The sequence below is a fragment of the Mastomys coucha genome, unplaced genomic scaffold (genome assembly GCF_008632895.1).
Source record: "Mastomys coucha isolate ucsf_1 unplaced genomic scaffold, UCSF_Mcou_1 pScaffold13, whole genome shotgun sequence".
Classification (NCBI taxonomy): domain Eukaryota; kingdom Metazoa; phylum Chordata; class Mammalia; order Rodentia; family Muridae; genus Mastomys; species Mastomys coucha.
The window spans coordinates 56906940-56927033 of record NW_022196895.1 but is presented as its reverse complement, the minus strand read 5'-3'; the positions used below and the strand labels follow the sequence as shown (position 1 = coordinate 56927033).

General features: G+C 50.8%; 1 protein-coding gene across 1 annotated transcript in view; it reads right to left on the bottom strand.

Annotated features, from left to right (window-relative positions):
• Positions 1–92: 92 nt before the first annotated feature.
• The window catches only part of Csf1r (colony stimulating factor 1 receptor), a 26565-nt gene continuing 6563 nt past the window's right edge, over positions 93–20094 (bottom strand). Inside the window, exons 5-22 of the mRNA XM_031365796.1 lie at positions 19335–19471; positions 18372–18531; positions 16296–16482; positions 13957–14072; positions 13696–13816; positions 13385–13575; positions 12108–12223; positions 6997–7123; positions 6735–6839; positions 6390–6500; positions 5566–5728; positions 3416–3504; positions 3200–3297; positions 2339–2461; positions 2151–2262; positions 1414–1513; positions 1013–1121; positions 93–921 (exon numbers count right to left, since the gene is read on the bottom strand). Coding sequence (XP_031221656.1) covers positions 751–921; positions 1013–1121; positions 1414–1513; positions 2151–2262; positions 2339–2461; positions 3200–3297; positions 3416–3504; positions 5566–5728; positions 6390–6500; positions 6735–6839; positions 6997–7123; positions 12108–12223; positions 13385–13575; positions 13696–13816; positions 13957–14072; positions 16296–16482; positions 18372–18531; positions 19335–19471 — 2336 coding nt within the window. The 3' untranslated portion in view covers positions 93–750. The remainder of the gene's footprint in view (positions 922–1012; positions 1122–1413; positions 1514–2150; positions 2263–2338; positions 2462–3199; positions 3298–3415; positions 3505–5565; positions 5729–6389; positions 6501–6734; positions 6840–6996; positions 7124–12107; positions 12224–13384; positions 13576–13695; positions 13817–13956; positions 14073–16295; positions 16483–18371; positions 18532–19334; positions 19472–20094) is intronic.

The following is a 20094-nucleotide window of genomic DNA, read 5'->3' as shown; positions in this document are numbered from 1 at the left end:
TGCTTGTTGGTCACTTCTCAGGAGGGATAGGTGGAAGGAGGGCCCCTAGAGAACTTGAAGGCACCTGTGTGCTGCAAAGAACCAGACACTGCTGGCGTGTTAATGTTGTTAGTTTAATGTTGACTGTTAGTGAGGACACGTCAGCTTGGAGGGGAGCACGCAGTATTTGCTTGGTGTGGTCAACCACAAGGTCCCACGCCATCCAGCATAGAATGGCAGGGCACTAGATAGAACATTCTTGACTTTTCGCTGCCACTTGGCTTAGTACAAGATCCAGGATGAGGCAGGACTATAGATAGAGTGAAGGTCACAAGTGGCAGCCAGTCCTATGAGCTTAGGAAGGGGCCACCTGCCCCAAGAAACTTGTAATCTAAACATCTGTCAGGGAGGCAAGCCTTCCGCGTACCCACAGCCTTTGAAACCCTGTCTTTTGAGACATAAATCAGTCTTTCCATTGAAACACAAGAGTTTGGGATGGGTTTTTTTAAATGGGATTAGGATAAAGAAAGTGAACTAGGGGTGCACCAGTTGGCCTAGTAAATAGAGGCTAGCACTGTGAGAACCCCACTGGCAGTGATGGCCCAGGCTCTGGGAACAGGGCCTCTGACCTCCCCAGGCCCCACATGTTCTGAAGTGTCAGAGCTGGGCCAAGCTGAGGGCAAAGTTCATATGTTCTCCCCATGTCGCCCATCCATGGAGGAAGCCGAGCTGGGATGTGGAGAGCGAGCAGCAGGACTCTGCTCTCCCGCTTCAGCAGAACTGGTAGTTGTTAGGTTGTAGCAGGGGTTGGGCTATGTCCTCTGGCTCACAGCAGGCCAGGTGCTCACTGGAGCTCTCCTCTTCAGGCTCACTGCTGCTGCTGCCGCTGCCACCACCACTGTCACTGCTGCTGCTTCCACTGCTTGGCAGGTTAGCATAGTCCTGAGGTGGGGAGAAGCCAGACACAGCTGAAGTTTTTCAGGCCCAGCCCAGCCTGCTCTAGCCGGGCAGGTGTCCACTCCATCCCTCTCACCTGCTCTCTCCTCTCCAGTCTGGCCTGTTCCTGGAGGAGGAAACAGATCTGCTGGAAAGTGGGTCTTTTGGTAGGCTCCAGGTCCCAGCAGGACTGCATGATGCTGTATCTGGAAACAAAACAAACATTGCCCATGTCAGCCTCCTCGGGGCACATACATCACTAGGGAGATGTGAAAGACCCCCCCAAGAACTAGTCAAAAGTAAGTTTGAGGGCTAGAGATATGGCCCAGTGATACAGCACCTATTAGCATTCTTGAGGCCCCCAAAGACCTTAATGCAATGAAGATGGAAGCCAGGCTCTAGCACCTTGTACACAAAGACCAGGGCCATATGCTCTTCCAACTACCCAAATCCTAGAATCCCCCCAAACCCCCACAAAGGTTGAGTGCCTTTGCGTACATGTTCTTCGGTGCAAATACAGGCTGGGCCATTTGGTATCCATCCTTCACCAATTTGTAGAACTTGCTGTTCACTAGGATGCCTGGGTAGGGGTTCAGACCTGCGAAGTCCAAGATCACATAAGAGACCACGCTCACTTCCCGCTCCCCCACCCACATGCATCTCAGGCAGAGCATAAAGGGCCCATCCCAGCTGTAGGAGCCCTCAGACCCAGGGCTCCCTCGGTGCAGCGTAATGCAGTAAGTATGCTTGGGTTTTGGGAGGCCACGGCCTTCAACTCTTCATTACCAACCCCACACAGTCCAGGACGGGCTTTGGAAGCAGACAGAGCAACGCCTGGGTTGTGAATTGGGGAAGAGATGATGCCAAGAGATCACTTGGTGCAGTTAAGGACTCAATACAAGGGCCCCGTGACCAGTCCCCAGTGATGGGAGTTAGAAAGTCTTCAATAGCGTATAGGCAGGTGTCTAAGGGATAACGTCAGTCTAGGACTACTCCAAGGCAGAGGGAAGGAAGGAAGGACCCAGGATGTATGCATCGGCCAGAGGGTCTCAACTACACACAGGTGCCGTAGTGCTGGTTCAGGAGCCCTCATCCCTTTGCTCCTGCCAGCCCTTGCTCTGTCTTGGACACCAGACATCTTTGATTAGATTTCATTGGTGAGATTCAAGACACCAATGGGATAGCCAAAGACAGATCGGCCCTAGGCTGTGCCTGAAACAGGCTTAGCAGCTCACCGAGCGAGAAGATTTCCCAGAGGAGGATGCCGTAGGACCACACGTCACTCTGAACTGTGTAGACGCAGTCAAAGATACTCTCTGGGGCCATCCACTTTACAGGCAGGCGGGCCTGACAAGACAGTACCATGTCACTCGAGGGTTCTCCACAGCCTGCCCAACCAGCCACTCTCCCTCTTGGCACTCACATTGCCCTTGACAACATAGTTGGAGTCATTCATGATGTCCCTAGCCAGCCCAAAGTCCCCAATCTTGGCCACATGTCCGCTGGTCAGCAGCACATTTCGAGCCGCTACATCTCGGTGGATGCACTGAAGAAAGCACAGAGAGATTAGTTAGTTTATCCCTCCCTGAGGCCTGAGGCCCAGAGGAGGAGCATGAGGCCTTGGGTCCCTGTTGAGGGGGTAGATACAGGTTTGGTAGTCTGTCCAAACCTGTGCAGGCCTGAGGTCTGAGAAAATTTGACGTAGACAGTTTTAACATTTAGAAAGCCCCGCAGCCCTGTCTCAAGTGTCCCTCTGGCTCTCTGAGCCACAGAAACTGAACTCGGCTGCTACTGTGTCAGAGACAACGAGTCCCTGTGCCGTGAGCGGTCTTGTGGCCCACCTCATAACACCAGCAGCTGCCACCACCCAGTATACGAGACTAGGTGCTTCCCCAAGCATTTGCACACACAATAACCTATTAGACCCCCCCATTAGGCTCACGGAATCTAAATTGTCACAGCAAAGAGAGGAACCAGAAGTCACACACATTGCCCCTTAAGATTGTTCTGAGGGTGGTGATCTGAGCCCCAACATCCTTACAGCTCAGCCAGCAAGACTATGTTTTATGAGGAGAAACAACTGTTGTTTGCTCGGTTAAATGAGACCACCTAGGGAAACAGGTGTACCAAGGCTGAGGCTAGTCCTCCAGGAGCCTGCCCTGGGGCGCTGCTTCTCTCTGTACATTCCTACATTCCTCCGATGCCACTGGGCCATCTCCCCTCCCCTTCCTCATTCCCACAGCCAGTAGGAATTCAGCCTCCCCACCCCCAGCCCCAAACTCACGTTTTTAGAAGCAAGGAAGGCCATGCCCTGAGCCACTTGGCTAGAGAAGTGGAGCAGGTCCCAGAGCTCCAGTGGCCGGCTGGCCTCTTTGTCCAGATCTGTGAGTAGGAAAAGACATCAGGACAACCCTGTCACACTTCCTGTCCCTCAGCCCCAGTCCCTGGTCCCTAGGCCCATCCACCCTTCTTCTCTCCCCACATCCTGGTACCGCCGTACCTTGCTTAAAGAAGGAGTCATTTGAAGAAGTTGAGACCGGCCTCATCTCCACGTAGGTGTCTACACCCTGACTGGAGAAGCCACTGTCCCTGGGTAGGAAAGAGAAGTAGAAAATGATCCCATTACTGCCTAGCCCAGGCATTGTCCTCCAGCCACCCCGTGGATTCCCTTAGTCACTCAGCAGAGGGGAAGGAACCTAAAGGTCAGCTGAACATCCCTCTCTGATAAGGGAGGCCCTATGCTACATTCGACTTGAGCAATCATTGCGCCCTGTTTAGCCATCCCCAGGGCCAGAGATACCCATTTCTATCATTAGGCAGCTCTGCCTGCTCAAAGTTCTTCATTGCTCCTAATACCAACACGCCCCTTGGATTTCCTTCTGGTCTTTATCCTCAAGGGTAGGAAGAAGTTATCTCTAGCTGCCCTGCTGGGATGTGAGTCCATTCCTGGCCCTTTCCCTAATCTCTCCACACAGCATTGCACAAGTTAGCCTCTCATTAGAAGTTCCTCAAGAAGAATGACACAATGGCTCAGGGAGTAAAGGCACTTACTGCCAAGCCTGAAAACCTGAGCTCAATCCCAAGGAGCCATCTGGTGGAAAGAGGAAGACCCAGCTCATACACGTGCATTAAAAATAAATAGATGTAAAAACAAAGAATTTAAAATCACACAAGAAGGGGGCTGGAGAGACGGCTCAGCAGGTAAGAGGATCTGGGGTTGGCTCCCAGCACCCACACGGTGGCGCCCACCTTTAACCTCAGTTCTAGGGTATCAGACACCATCTTTTGACCCATTGTGAGCAGCAGGAACACAGGTAGTACTCACACAGACACACACACTCATACATGCATTTTTTTTTTAATTGCTTGGAGAATTTTGAACATTCCCTATGTCCAGAGCAACCAACTCACATTAAATTTGCCCAGCTCTAGAGCAAAGCTTAAGTTGGATCAGAGCCCCAGAGAGGCTCTTTCAGTAAAATTGTGTCCCTGCAGGATGAGTGGACAGGCAACACCCAGAAATACGCAGACACTTGCGATGGTGGCAGGCCACCTGGAGAAGCACAGCACTGCCCCGAACAGCCACTACTGACGCTGATCAGCCAGCCAGGTCTGATTTGTCAGCAGCTGCTCAACACCTACATTTTGCCCGTCCCCTCAGGCTCCCAGAAGGAGAAACTAGGATCTCCCATTAGTGTCCATGGAATAGCCACCATCTCCTTGTTCTGGAATACCATACTTCTGGAGTAGCATCCATTGGTCGGACCTGTGGCTTTGCCTGTCTGTGCACTTGTAGAAAGGAGCCAAGGCACCTCCTCTCCCTTTAGCTCTCCCAGTCTCAGGAGCTGCCAATGCTTACACTGTAAGGACAGTGTACACTCCCCTGGTTCTGAGTGCAACCTGATCCCAGGAGTCCAGCACTAGGGCACAAGCTACCATGATCCAATACTGAGACTCCAACTTAAAACAGCAGGCTTAACCCAGGTTCCCTCTCTGTCCCTTCATGGGCTACATGAAACTTGTTTCTTCCCCTCTCTGCTTCCCCATGCGGCTCTGTCCATAGCCTCTGGTGGCTTCCAGGAATCCCAGAACAGCAGAAGACCCTGAGGGTCTCAACACTCTGATATCTGAACTGGAAACGGAGACCTGGGTGGACCAGGAACCTTCCTACAGGCCAGGATGTCCTGCTACCTCCATCCAACAACTAATAAATTCCGTTCTCACTTCCCCTGGAGGTGGGGGGGGGGGGGGGGGGGGGGGGGGGGGGATAGTGTAGAGATACATCAGCCACTCCTGAATGGAATATGTGTCCTGCAGCTCCCACAGACATGCTGTGGGACAACCAGGAGCAAGCATTTCCTCCAAGTCCTCCAACCTCTGGCCAGGGGTCCAAGTTTGGGCCTAGGAAAATCCTTCCACACATGAAGGTGATGTGTCCATGAACCCCTCTCTCAACTCTGAGCCTCCCGTCTTTGTCCTTCACATTCCTGGAATGTGAAAGGTGTGCAGATACTTGTGGGATGATGGCAATGTGTGGTAAGAAAGCAGAGTTGCTTTAAAGCCTGGGGTAGGTATTCTTCAGAGCCCAGATTGGGGGCAGGGCTTCCCATTCTGGCCTCCCCTCTATCCTGCCCCATGCCAGTGAGCTACCTGCGCACATATTTCTTCTCCAGGTGGATGTTCTTGTAGCTAGAGTCCCCCTCGGAGTCCTGACCAGGACTCAGGCTGGCTCCCAGCATAGCCTCGGCCTTCCTTCTCAGGAAGTTGAGTAGGTCTCCATAGCAGCAGTATTCAGTGATGACCAGGACAGGCCCTAAGGCAGCCAGAAGGGAGGGTGAGAGGTGCCCCCCAAGGCCCCACTGCCCATGTATGTGAATAGCAGCATCCGGCCAGGGCACCGGTATGCCTGAGTTCTAATCTTGCAAAAGCCAATGACAACTTACAAAGCTTTCTAAAGATGAGTTTAGCCTAGCCTAGTGTGACTGTGCTTGAGGCTAAGACAAGAAGATCTCAAGTTTAAAGCCAGTCTGGGCTACATAGGGCATTCCAAACCAGCCTGGATTGAAATGAGGCTGTCTCTCAAAAAAAGAAAATTTTACCACAAAAATACTTTCTTCAGAGGAGGTCTATGGCAGTTCAGTCTAGGACAAAGCCACTTTATAGCCAAGAGGAAGGGAAGTGACTTGTAGTCTTGGTACATGTAAGTCAGGGGTAGGGGCTTCTTAAAAGGTGGATTTGGAATTTCATGTTAAGTTCCCTGTAAGTGAGCTCAGAAGGCTACACATAGATATCTCCCTCAGCCATGAGTAACTCTTGCTCTGAGTCCAGGCTAGGAACAGCGGAGATTTGGAGGCAGGGATCCTACAGGCACTTAGAGCAAATGAGAAGGGGAGCTTGGAACCCAGATGTCTGGGAACCCTTGGATAACCAAGACAATGAGCTCCACCCCCAACCCCTTCCTGCCCAGCTCTTACCTCCGTGAGTACAGGCTCCCAAGAGGTTGACTATATTCTCATGCTGCCCCAGGTGACTCATGATCTTCAGTTCTGACATCAGGGCCTCCTTCTCATCAGCGTGAGCGGTGGCTGGGAGATAGGGCTAAAGTCAGAGCAAGCGGATGGCACCCAGAGACCCAGAGTCCAAAAGAGGGATGAGAAATGCAGACGTACAAATGGGAGGGAGGAACGGAGGGAGGAAGGGAGAACAGATCCCAACTGATTAAAAGTATGGGAAGCGCCTCTTGTGACAGCAAAGCCAGACTATTTGCAGCAGGCACCTACTCCCCATCCCCCGCCCCCGCTGCACCTTCCCCCACTCACACTTTAGCATCTTCACCGCCACCTTCAGCACTGCGTCTTCTTTGCCCAGACCAAAGGCTGTAGCCTCCACCACCTTCCCAAAGGCACCAGCTCCTAGAGTCTTACCTATCATACACACACATGGGCTCCTTAGGTTCTGAGACCCAAAGGATCCCTGCAACCTTCATGTGCCCTATGACGGGAGATCACAAAGAGCTGAGGCTCTCTCTCTCTCTCTCTCTCTCTCTCTCTCTCTCTCTCTCTCTCTCTCTCTCTCTCTCACCAAACTGCAGGTTGTTTCGGGGAAATTCCCACTTCTCATTGTAGGGCAACTGGGTAGGGTCGATGAAGGTATAGCTGTTGCCCTCGTAGCTCTCAATGATCTTCCAGCGCACCTGGTACTTCGGCTTCTGCAGAAGGGAAGGGAGGCATGGGGCTGAGGGTCTAGCAGCCTGACCTTGCACCTCACCTCCCAAGAGCATGGGAGGACAATCCAGAAGCTCTCAGCCTGCTCTGTGCTGAGGGGGACCACGGCGTCTTGTGGGCAGAGCATCCAAAGCTTGGTTCTGCCTTTCTATGTGACCTTCTCTTCAAGCCTCAGTTTCACTCAAAACTGAGCTGGTCATTCGAAAACTCAGACAAGATGATTCCTAAAGCCCTCGATGACTATGAATTTGATAATTCCTGGGCCATGGTGGAGGGTAGAAGTTGAGAACTATCCATTCATTCATGAACCTGTCCGTTTGCTCACTCAAATAGTTTATGTTCACAGTTCTGTTTTGGATGCTAGGGATTGGGCCAAGGTCTTATATATGCATAAGTTCATACTATACAACTAAGCTATTCTCCAGCCCTACTTTCGTTTTCAATTCTAGTGAAATATACAAAACAGAAAATGTACCATCCCAGACATTTTAAGCATATACCTCGGTAGTATTTAGTTTCTTAGCAATGATAGGAAACCGACTTTCAGAACTCTTTTGGCCTTGTAGAGCAAGCTCTGCGCCCAGTAGAGAGCAGCCCCCCTACTCCCGTCTTTTACCCACTGAAGACATGACTCTACTTTGTCTCTAGTCATTTTACTGGGTATTTTGTATCAGCAGAGTCACACGGCATCTTTTGGAACCGACTCCTTTCACCGAGCCTCATCTCATCCCCTCAACTATGCTGAGGTCAGAATTTGCTTTCTTCTCCAGGCTGAATTATACAGCCTCCTAGACATTTTACTGCACAAGTATTTCTATCGTGTATGATCAATTCATCATTAAACAAGGCAACCTCTTGGCCCCACAGGGCTGACACTGAGTGGCTAAGAAAGACATTCAGCTTAAACATATAGATAGAAAACAGTCGAATAGTGCCTTGAAAAATGTGCAAATAGTGTCTAGTCTGTTATGGGGGTATCTGGGTGCTTTCTGATTAACACTGAGGCTACAGGTTGAAGGCACAGCTGGTACTGTAATTTTGGTCCAAAGCTCCTGGCTAGGGAGGTTCTCAGCCCTAGTAGGGAATATCGAGCTGTTATTTTGCTAAATGGATATGGTGGTGCTGGGCAACTAACCTTCTAAATAATTCTGTTTATCTCCATAGACAGTGCTGTTCTTGGCTTTCGTTAGAGAAGCTACTGTTTGCAATAGTCAGCAGTAACTGCAGAGACTCATGACTGACAAAGTGCTGAGAGTGAGCGACTGGTGAACGCTGGGCCATAAAGGAGACATCGGCGTCACTCCGGGGCTCAGAGGACCCCCATAGAAAAGAATGTAAGAGCTAGGGTGGGTTGGAAGGTTAGGGAATACTGTTAGCTGGGCGTGACGTGCCTGCTGCCTTGAACTCACAGCAGCTGTGGGTACCTGCCTAAGACCTGGACAGGATCAGTCTTAACATCCTGTCATGGAGGACGGAGTGGCTCACAAGTGTACCCTCTCTGAATACCTGTAGGCAGCCAATGATTACTGGGGGTGGGAGGGACGTTTTTCTTCAGTTGTATAGCCCAATTTCTATAAATAACTCACCTACACTTCTGCAAGCAACCCTAATGAAAGATGTTAGGACATATGTATACATATAAGCACACACACAAAAACATATACTTACATACATACATACATACATACATACTCACACAATACCCCCTTGTACAAGCACATATTCACACATACATATACAAATTAAAGTGAAAGAGGAGTTTGGGGACAGAAAGGGGAACAGCAGGTTGGGTGAGGGACAAGATAGGGTAATGGGAGATGAATGTGACCAATATCATCAATATACATTAGGTGCATGCTTGAAGATGTCACATGAAGCCCATTATTATATATAATCAATAGATACTAACAAATGTTATTTTAATTTTTTATTATTTTATGTATGTGGGTGTTTTGCCTGCATGTATGACTGTGTACCACATGCATGCCTAGTATCCAATGAGGTCAGAAGAGGAGGTGGAATCCCCTAGAACTGGGTTTACAGATCGTTTTGAGTCAACATGTAAGTGCTGGGAATTGAGCCTGGGTCCTTTAGAAGAGCAGTCAGCGCTCTTAACCTCTGAACCATCTCTCCAGTCCCAGAAACTAATGTTTTAAAACATTTGGAAAAAACAAATAATATCATGAAGTCAATGAAGCAGGGTAACAGGACAGAGAGCGGTGTAAGATACGTCGTAACGAGAATCCCTGAGGAGCCTGAAAGAGAGTATTCCAGGCCTAGAGAGCACAAATGCTGGGTAGCCTTGAGGCGGGCTCGAGGAGACAGGCAGGTGACCATGCGGCTTAGGACTTGAGAGGGGAGCTTCCAGGCAGGCAGGTCAGGAGGCCTCTAAGACAGGGGCTATCTCCTAACTCTAGCGAAAAGGAAGCGGTGCTGAGGAAGTGCCCTCTGACGAAGGGGGTGCCCTGCGCATTACACACTCCTGTTGGCTCCGGTTCCCTCTCAGGTTCTCAGTAGCCCTTCAGTCCCAGCTAAGATTGGTGTCGGGGCAGAAGAGAGTGAGTACTTCACCTTTTCCTGCCCCTGGGGCAGCTGCATAAGGGCATCGTGCCAAGAGCTGCTGCCCTGAGAAGAACCGAGGGAAGGCCACATTTACGGGACAGTGGAAGTTAGGCTGGGGTGGTGGAGGACACCAAGACTTTCGGTTCACAGACCGGCTTGTGTTCGGTCAGGCCTTAGGGACAGGGACTGGGCTGTGTCTAGTACCCAAGTCCTTCCTTCAAGGGTGCTTAGCAAGAGGAGCTAAAGGATGCATGAGTTAGTGTTGCCGAGAGGAGAGTTTATGTAGCTACAAGGAAGACCTTCCAGCTGGATCTTTGAATGAGAAGACTGCAGTTAGACATAAGGACGAACACCCAGCGGGCATGAGGGCACACACTGCGATCCTTGGGAGACGGAAGCAGGAGGATCAAGTGTCTATGGCCAGCCTTAGCAACAGTGGGAGTTTGAGGCCATCCTCAAAGCTATAGGGAGACCCAGTACCCCAAACAAAAACAAACAAACAAACAAACAAACAAAAACAACCAACCAAACAAACAAACACAAACACCACTTCTAGTAACAGCAACAACAGAGCATGTGCCTGTCATGGCTTGGGCAAGGTGGCTGAAGTGAGCTCTGGGGAGGAACTCCCTCCGGCTGCTGGGTGACCCCTCCTGTCACTTCCATCTTCCATTTCCAGGAGTCTCTGTGGCTACGACTGTTTTTCTCCTAGCCACTTCTGCTTCCCTTGTCCCTCTGCAGCTGGGCTGAGTCAGCCCTCCCACCTCTGCTAGGACAATGTTGGAAGGGATGGTGTGAGGGGGAAGGGAGGTTCAGCTGGAAGCTCGCACAGCTGAATCCACGGTTTGAGTACTGAGCCGCTGTCAACCTCAAGAATTCCTTCCATCCCCTGGTGACTTTGGGGGACCCCCTTGTCCTTGTGAAGGTGGGGTGGCCTGTGAGGTCCCTTCCTAGAGAGAGGGATGATTGGAATGCCAGCTACAGGGACTCTCCTTTCTTGGGAGCTGGGCCTGGTTAAATCCTTACGGCATATCAATTCACTGGTTGCTCATGCTAGCCCAAAGCTGAGGTTCTCCGCTGAGAGACTGAAGAGACTGAAGAGGGCTTGGAAACATCAGATCTTGCCCACCCTCCCCATCAGGCCTTTGGTCTGTGGAGTAGGTATTAAGCCTGGGGGTGGGGGTGGTGGAGACCTGGGCATGTCTCGCTGGAAGCTCTCCAGATCCTCCTTCTTCAATTTAGGCCTGGGCCCAGAATCTGATCCGTGCTTTCTTTCTGAGTCTACCCTTCCCGTCTCTCTGCCCATCATCCTCTCTTCCTTGTCCCTATCCCTGTGGGCCAGCTGACTCTGGCCCTTTCCTCTTCCGCTGTGCCTTCCCCACTGTTGCGGTTTCTCTGGGGGACAGAAGGAGATGAGTCAGCCCTCAGCAGGAACAACCCTTCCATAGACAGGCCATGTCTCACCCCGACCTGGGGACAAAGACAGGTGGGGCCAAGTGCCCTACCTACAAAGAGGCTGGTCAGAAAAGAGCTGCCAACTACCCTGCCTCTTTCAGATTTTTCTTTCAGAAGCAAGTCAGTCAGTGGACATCAAAGGGTGATGGGAGAAAAGGGCAGCCTGAGGCTGTGGGTCCCCTGACTTTGGGCTGCGTAAGAAGCAGTTATGTTTCCTGGATGGGAAATGAGAAGGTAACCTGGAGTGATCTATTTAGAAAATGGTCCTGTAGAGACAGATGAGGTACCCTAGACCACCATTAGCTGAGGCCAGTCAGTCAAGGCAGAAAGAGCTCTGGGAACCTGGTGCTTATGGGGCACCAGAGACAGCTTTTAGTTCCGTATGAGGAAGGACTTTGTGTTTCTCCAAGGACAGGTAGCTATGGCAGTGACTAAGCTACGTCTGTGTGGCAAGCAGCACCCAGAAGCCACGTTGGTGTGTGTGGTCAAGGAGATACCAACTTCAGTCACACTCCCATCCCAATGTGCACGAGCTGACTGGATCTGCAGACAACTTCCTCCTTGGAAGGAAGCACACGGACTGCTGTCTTTGACATTCTACCCCTCCTCTATACATACAAGTTGGAGAATCTTGGTGACAACCTGCCACTTTGAACCCCATTTTATAGATGGAGAAAGGAGTTTTAACATACCCACTGTCCTATGGTCCCATAGGCAGAGACAGGCGCCTTTTAGGCACACCCTCATTTTTACACCTTCTCCTGCCCCCAACAGGAAAGCTTAGGGTTACAGCGTTAGGAGCCCCTTGGTGCCAGTCCATGTTGACACACAGAAAAGTCCTACTGAAGAGCTCTAGTTGCATGACAACCTGTCAGAATGAGCAAACATGGGCAGGGGCCATCCATATCTGGTTCCCTTGGCTTCTTGGTCCAGCTCTGCTGCCCAACTCACCTGCTTGTACTTGTACAAGAGCAGCAGCAGCAGTAGCAACAGCAGAGACATGACAGCCATACAGGCTACCACCACCGGAGTAAACAGGGACTCATCAGGGAGCTGTTTGCTTCGTCCTGGAAGAGGGGGGACAAAGGAGTGAACAGGTGGGGAGATGTGTATGTAGTCTCACCACTCTGCCAGTGCTCAGCTACTGGTTGCATGCAAACCCCAGTGATGGGGCATTATCACTCCCCCTTGTGGGTAGAAGGGCCTTCTGGGAGTTGCACTTAGATCCTCAGCTTTCCTGTGGTTTCCCTTTGTGTCCTTAAAAGCTCAGCAGCCTTCTGAGTCTGAGGGGCAGCTTAGCCCAGGTCTCACCTTACTGACCTCTAATCCTAGTTATCTTGATGGTGTAGGAAGGACACAGTTCGTTTCTGTGCCCAGCTAGGTGCTCGGGTCCCTTAGTAGATGAGTGACAGCAAACTAGGACATCTCTGAATATGTCAGGTATGTCATCCTTCCAAAATGAAGGAAGTCAGGACTTGGCTGTTAGAGGAGTGAGGGGCCATAGAGACAGAGCATTCCCAGACAAGAGGGGCAACCGGTCTGGCAGCAACTGCTCCAGGTTACTGACTGGAGAACATAAAGGACATGATCCCTTAGCCAAGCAGAAGCCAAGGGTCTGCCCTGTTCAATCTGGATTGAGAGCCTCACCCAGGCCCTGACACAATAGGAGCTATTTAAGGGCCTGAGTAGGTTGTGGATTTCTGAGTGAGGCAAAAATAGGTGCAAGCTCCATATCAGCACTGGGCAAGCCCTGGCATGGTGGTCTTGAGTGGGCAGGACTGTGTCTCAGGGTTGGGAAGGGGCAGGGAACAAGGAGGGAGCTGGAGAGAGATGGAGAAGCGTCCTCTCTAGACCTGGACTTGGGATGAGCTGTATTTCTTCACCCAACTCCTTTCTCCCTCATGCAAGGAGCAGGAGGCAAAGGATCAGGCTCCGCGTCTCTCCGTTTCTGAGTCCTTCCTTGGTCTCTAATTGCATCTCTTTGCCTCATTCTTTCCTTTCCCACTCCCTGACCTTACCCTTCCCTCTCCAGTCCCTCAATAAGGAACTCTGGACCTCTCCATGTAGGGGTGCCTGGAACCCTGTGGCTCAGGATTAGCCAGGGTGACCCAGAGGTGAAACTTAGCATGCCTAGGACCTTCCCCAAGTAGGAACCCCTGGGTGAGGGAGCAAGCAGTCTCTACATGCCTGACGTCCATTCTGGTTGTGGAGGAGGAACAGTAGATTACCTAGGGAGAAGGCCTTGAAGAACTGGGAGCTGTTACCCACATTGTTGTGGGCTCTGCAAACGTAAGTCATGTTGTGTTTTAAGGTCCCAATGGGCAGCTGGCTCTGAATGATCACTCTGTGGAAAGGCTCTTGACTCAGGACTTCAGGGTGGGCATCATTCCAAACCTGCAAGGCCTGGGCCTCATCACACCTGGAACAACAGACTTTGATTCAGGGCTTCAGAGTGTCCTGCATCAGCATGCCCTTCCCAGTCATGGGTGCCCCTCCCAGACTTAGGCTCACCCTAAGGAGGAAAAGTAAGCCCACTGACCTATCAACGTGGCCCCTGCACTCCATCCATGTCACGTTGGGCTGAGGGTACCCAGAGACATCACAGAACAGGACATCAGAGCCATTCACAGGCATCCATGTAACAGTGACTTCTGGGGGATCTGAGGAGGAAGGGAAAGATGGAGGAGGGCAGGAGCAGCTTTAGGGGCAGGATCTCAGTCTTTTGACCACCTGCCTGGAACCTGCTACCCTCACCCCTCCCAGTACACCCAACCCTTCCCAGCCTGTCCCTATCACTCACATCGCAGGGTGAGCTCAAAGGTCAGATTATTCCAGCCTGCCTTGTTCTGCACCATTAAGGAGTACCAGCCAGCCTCTGAGGCCTTTACACGGTTCAGGAAGAGCTTGAACGAGTACCTGCAAGACAGTCAAGAGATGCTACTGTTATCATCAGACATCCCATGCAGGAAAGCGGCACATCCTTTGTTCAAGTTTCAGGACACAGAGGCCTTGTTGGAGAGCCAGGTCCTCAGAAGTGGACCACAGAGACAGGAGAAACCACCTACCCCAGCCCTTCAGTGTCCTCTCATCTAAGAATATTCTTTGCCCCTGCCCCCAAAGGTTTATTAGAGATGATGTTTGCAAGGTCCTGGGAGGTACATGGCAGGGTCCCCTTCCTTCTTACCTCTGAACTAAGTATTCACAGACACCAGGACCCCTACTGAGAATCCCAATGTGCTAGCCCTGTCCCAGGGGATGGTGAGAGATGGCGCTGGTTCTGACCCACGTAGCTACAGAAACCAATCCTTGTTGGCTGTGTGGGACGTCAGGTCGGCACTCAACTGCTGTGGTCTTCATTGGCTCTGAGAGCAAGGCTGATGTTTTTCATGTTTTTGTTTTATTTTGTTTTGTTTTGTATTCACAGCCTTTGCCCGAGGGTTGAAGGGATGTGCATTTAGAATGCTGGACAAGAACCTGACTCATTATAGGGACTTAACTTAATGGTGTCCTTTATTACAGAAAAGTCTGAAAGCAAGAGCTGTTTTCTTAGTTTCTAACTGATAATGGGTCCATTATGAGTGTAGTTGTTGTTTGAGACAAGGTCTGATATAGCCCAGGTTAGCCTCAAACTTGCTACATAGCCTCGAACCCCTGTTCCCTCTGCTTCTGTTGCCCATAATAGCCATGTGCCCTCATGTCCAGCTAGTGAATGCATTATTTAGGTAACACATTTTACAGGACTATGGAGATGATTCAGTGGATTAGAGCACACCCTCTTGTAGAGGACCCAGGTTTGGTTCCCAGCATTGGCATGATGACCCATAACCTCCAGTTCCAGAGGATTTGGCACCCTCTTCAGACTCTGCGGGCACCAGGCACACAAGTCGCACATATATACATATATGCATGCAAGAAAAGTATACACATAAATTAAAATAAATATTTAAAGTGTTTTTTTCCCTCAAGACAAGAGTTCCTCTGTGTAGCCCTGGCTGTCCTGGAACTCATTTTGTAGTTCAGGCTGGCCTTGAACTCAGAGATCCATCTGCCTCTGCCTCCTGAGTGCTAGGATTAAAGGTGTTACATTTTAAGATTTTGTTTAGTTTTGTTTCTTGTTTTTTTAAAACAATGTTTCTCCATGTAGCCTTGGCTGTCCTGGAACTCACTCTGTTGAGCAGGTTGGCCTCAAATTCACAGAGTTCTGCCTGCCTCTGCCTCCCAAGTACTGGGATTAAAGGTGTGTGCCACCACTGCCAGGCTTAAGATTTATTCTTGTTTTATTTTATGCCTATAAATGCTTTGCCTGCTTGTATGTGTGTGTACCAGGTGTGTGCCTGGTGCCCATGGAGGTTAAAAGAGGGTATAGGATCCATTGGATCTTGAACTGAACCCTGGTCTTTTGCAAGGTCAGCAAGAGCTCTTTAACCACGGAGCCCTCTCTCCCACACTAATGACAGCAAAGTAGCAGTTTTTGCTTGGACAGGGGCTACAGTAGCCACTGCCAGACTAAAATTCCCTTATCAGAAGCAGTCTCGGACTGGGGATTGGCTTGCCGCACAACCTTCAGGCCCTGGGTCAGGACAGTAAAACCCTCAAGGACACGGTCCATTCAGAGATAGGCAGCATAGCTCTACAGTGGTGGTCACGTGACCAACCCAAGTTCTAAGAGTAGACCGGTACCAGCAGAGGAGGTGTGGAGGAAACATTTACCTCGCCCCCAAAATATCCATGAGCCTAAGGAGAGAACTGTTGGAAGGGAGTTCTAAGGACAATTACTCCTTTAGCAAATGTACGATTGTGTCCTTCTGCCCCTTCCCCATGGGAACTTGGCAGGTGCCTCCTATGATTGCTATCTCAAATACATTTGGGGTGGAAGTCATGGTCATTTTGTACATTGGCCATAAAAGGGACAGATGAAGCTGAGAGGTTCCCAAGGACTCTGACAACATGAGCCTTCCAGAAATGGTAGAGTAGCCAAGGAAAGCACCGGACTCCCCAGTGACACAAAGCGCACACGCGTGCGCCACACACAGACCACAGACTCCCCAGTGATGCAAAGTGCTCTCTCTCTCTCTCTCTTTCTCTCTCTCTCTCTCTCACACACACACACACATTTGTGTGGGGCCTGACAGGCGGTACCTGTATGTGGTCCGTTGGGTGTTAAACTCAAGCTTGTGATGGTCTCCAAAGAACGGCCCTAGGTAGGTCCAGTTGTAACGCTGTAGGCCAGGGTAGGCATCTGCATGGACCGTGAAGGTGAGGCTCTCGCCCACAGACACCTCCTGCAAGAGGCTCTGCTCAGAGGTCAAGTTTAAATAGGCACTCTCTGGAAATCAATGCAGGAGATCTGGTGTTAGTGGAGAGACGTCCTCCTTCACGTGTTCCCTGGACCACCCAGACCTCGATGCAGGACCTGAGCACATCTACGCAGCAGGTTCACAGCCTCCACCCCAGCCAGGGCACAGCTCTGCTACCTGTTTTCCCACCACCATCCATCCATCTGCTCAACTGTCCAAACTCCTCCCACAACCTCGATTACCTCTCTAGTCTGGACTCATCACCTTGGACCACTGGGGAAGCCTAATTTACCCTCTCCTCCTCTCCCAGAGCACCAGAGAGTCCTGTTGATCCAAGTCTGACTAAACCTTCCAACTGCTTCTCACCTCCTCCAGGAGAAGCTCTAAGTCCTTACATGGAATCTCAGGGCCATCGGATCAACTACCTGCCCAGTTTACCTCTGTGACCTCATGTGGCACCTCTCATCCATTGCCAACACAGCCCCACGGGCCATCTCCTTCCTTAATCCAACATGGAGAGCTATCTTAATGGCACAGGAGATGCTCCATGAACTAGAGCTCTCTTGCTCAAGTGTCTGAGCTTGCCCTACACAAACTTCAAGCTTGGACACACATCTGGGCAAAAGTCGAATGAGCACACACACTTATGGAATTGACCCCTGAATGCCTGCACTAGCAAGCAAGTCGCCTGGTGGTGTGACCGGAGGACAACCTTGCGTGAGTTCTGCCTTTCTTCCCTTTACCTTGCAGCATTCGGAGGAGCTCCCTGTGCATGTGCTCAGAGCCCACTGATCCATGCTTCCTCCATCTCCTCCCTTCTGACTCTCACTCAACACATGGTCCCTTAGCAGGCCACACTGCTAGTGCATATTCCGAGAATATTAGTGCATATTCTCACACTGTAGAACTGCTGTGTTGTGGGCTTCTCAGCCTGTAGAATGCCACTGCTCCCAATTCAGTAGCCAGGCAATGGGAGGGCACCTTAAGCCCATCATTCTTCATCGCCATGGTTGGCACTCTCACCACTTTCTCCAGCTTGGTCTACATCCGCTATTTGTGGCTGCTTCCAGCATCCACTCTCCCCTATCTCCAGCACCTGAGTAAGTCTTCTAATGCGGTATTTGCTTGCACACTCTAGCAGTGTCGATCTCACCAGGGCTTCTTCTAGGTTTTTTAAATGCTCTCACTGACTATTAACACCCTCATATTTTTTTTTTTCAGGAAAAGAAACTAAGGCACAAAGAGGTTGTTCGATATAATGTTTGGCGGAGCCAGATTTGATGATATCGCATGGAAGTGTGTGCTCCTGACTGCCAGTCCCTTCTGTGCAAGCTGAGCCCTGTGGAGACCTCAGCCCTGACCACTCAATAGGGTGGGGTGCAAATTCTCCACCCACTCTGTTAAGGCTCCATCGCCAGCAGGCTCCTGCCTCAGCTTCATTCCCTCATCACCGTTATGCACACTCTGTACGTCAGATGTCCTTAGCTGCTTCGGTGTCTCAAAAATGCTTGGGCTCTTTTCCCTTGGGGATGGCACATGGTGTCCTCTTCTAGATGATCTGTTCCCTTCCTTTCTCACTGAGGCACAGCAACTCCACTATCACCCCCTTTGCCCCAGCTTAGAGGCCCCAGTTAGAGGGACCGCTGGTGTTTAAGGGTACAATCACGACAGAGAGGCACTGTCTGTTGGTGTGTCCATATGATACCCTAATGCTCTCAGAAATGAGCTGCAGTAGGGAGCTGCTGGGCTCTGATCCCAGCCCAGAACAGAATACACTAAACTATGACCCACGCCCTGCTGGATGAAGTTGAGGGTCTAGGTAGTCTCCTTAGTTGGGGCTACAGGATTAAGCCACCCTTTTCCCCTCGTCACCTTCATCTTCCAACAGCCACAGGCCTCCCCATTGCCTGATGCTCACCCACCACCTGGAAGTTCATGGAGACCATTTGTGTGCCAGCACCATTGCTGGCCACACAGGAATATATGCCAGCATCTTGGAAGTCCACAGCATTGAGACTGAGGGTCCGGACTTTTTTATAACAGTTATCTTGAAAGTCACTGCTTAGGGGGATTTCCAGCTGTAGACAGAAAGAATTGAGATGATTTGAGCAGTCCAAAATTGTTTAGGATCTGAATTTCAGATCCTCCACCTTTAAAATGATGGTCGGCCTGTGTCCGGCTCTGAGTCTCAATTGTTTCATCTATAAAATGGGAAGAATTTCGGTCCCCTGCCCCTCAGTTAAAGTGAGGGTGAGTAGGTTCACAAAGCAAGGGCTCTGGACTGGACCTGACACACGATTCACATGGGGGTGAAGAAGCTAAGAGGCAACCTCTCCATTCCTTCCAAAGGATCCTCATTTTTCTTCTCACTCAAAGCCTTTCTGAAATAGCCACCGTGGCTCCATGCTTCTGAGGGAGCCTAGGAACTCCTCATTCTGTCAGAAGGGAGTACTTTTTTTTTTTTTAAAGATTTATTTATTTATTATATGTAAGTACACTGTAGCTGTCTTCAGACGCACCAGACGAGGGCGTCAGATCTCATTATGGGTGGTTGTGAGCCACCATGTGGTTGCTGGGATTTGAACTCATGACCTTCCAAAGAGCAGTTGGTGCTCTTCCCCGCTGAGCCATCTCACCAGCCCCAGAAGGGAGTACTTTATAAGCTGCAGCAAAGGTGCAGGGCGAACCCCCAGAATCAGCTAGATTTGCCAGCCCAATCTCCCAGCAGCTCGAGTCAGCTGCTGCTGGCACGAGGTCTCAGGCCCTTCACTAGGCCACAGCCCTGGCACCGGCCCAGAAAGCCAGTTTGAGGTGAAGATGCCTCTCTGCTGAGGGGGATGGACAGACTCCATGTTGTCATCTCCTTCCCCCAGGGACTGACCTTGGTGTCTCCACGTTTGAGGATAACATTGAATTCAACGTCCGCATTAGTGGCCGAACACACGATCTGGGCAGCCTCCCCTTGAATCCGCACCAGCTCGGTAGGCTCCAATACTATGTGTGGGGGCCCTAGGTGGACTGAGATCAGAAACACAACCCATGGACCCGTGAATGATGGCTGGGCTCACCGGCACCAGGCCCAACACCATGAGGCAGGATACTCAGTCAGGGTCCCATCATTCTCCCATCCCAAATCCTGGGAGGCAGCCCTGATACTTCCCTGTCCCCAACGAGCAAGTCCCTAGGAGAGTCCGCTTGCACATTTCCCATGAGTCCTGCTTCCCAGCACTGTTTTCAGCCCCTTGCTTCCCATGTCATCCCCCCACCTGACTGCCAAAGTCAAGTCCCTCTCTTGGGCCCCCCCCACCTGTGTAAACATTCGCCCTCAGAATAAAGCCAGTCCCTGGCTGGTCATGGTAGCATACACCTTTGAATTGAGCACTTAGTAGGCACAAATAGGAGTTCTAGGCCAGCCAGAGCTAAATAGTGAGACCCTGTCTCAGAAAAAGAGGGAGTCCGTGGGATGCTTGCTGTACCTGCCAGGCTTTGTGTCCTGCACTGCAGCTATACTAACCTGGTCCATCACAGGGCTAGCATCTGCCCTCTCTCCTATAGTACTTTGCTTTCTATGACTTTGAATGATGGCTGCTCTTATCTTGTCAATTTGGTGGTGGTGGTGGTGGTGGTGGTGGTGGTGATGG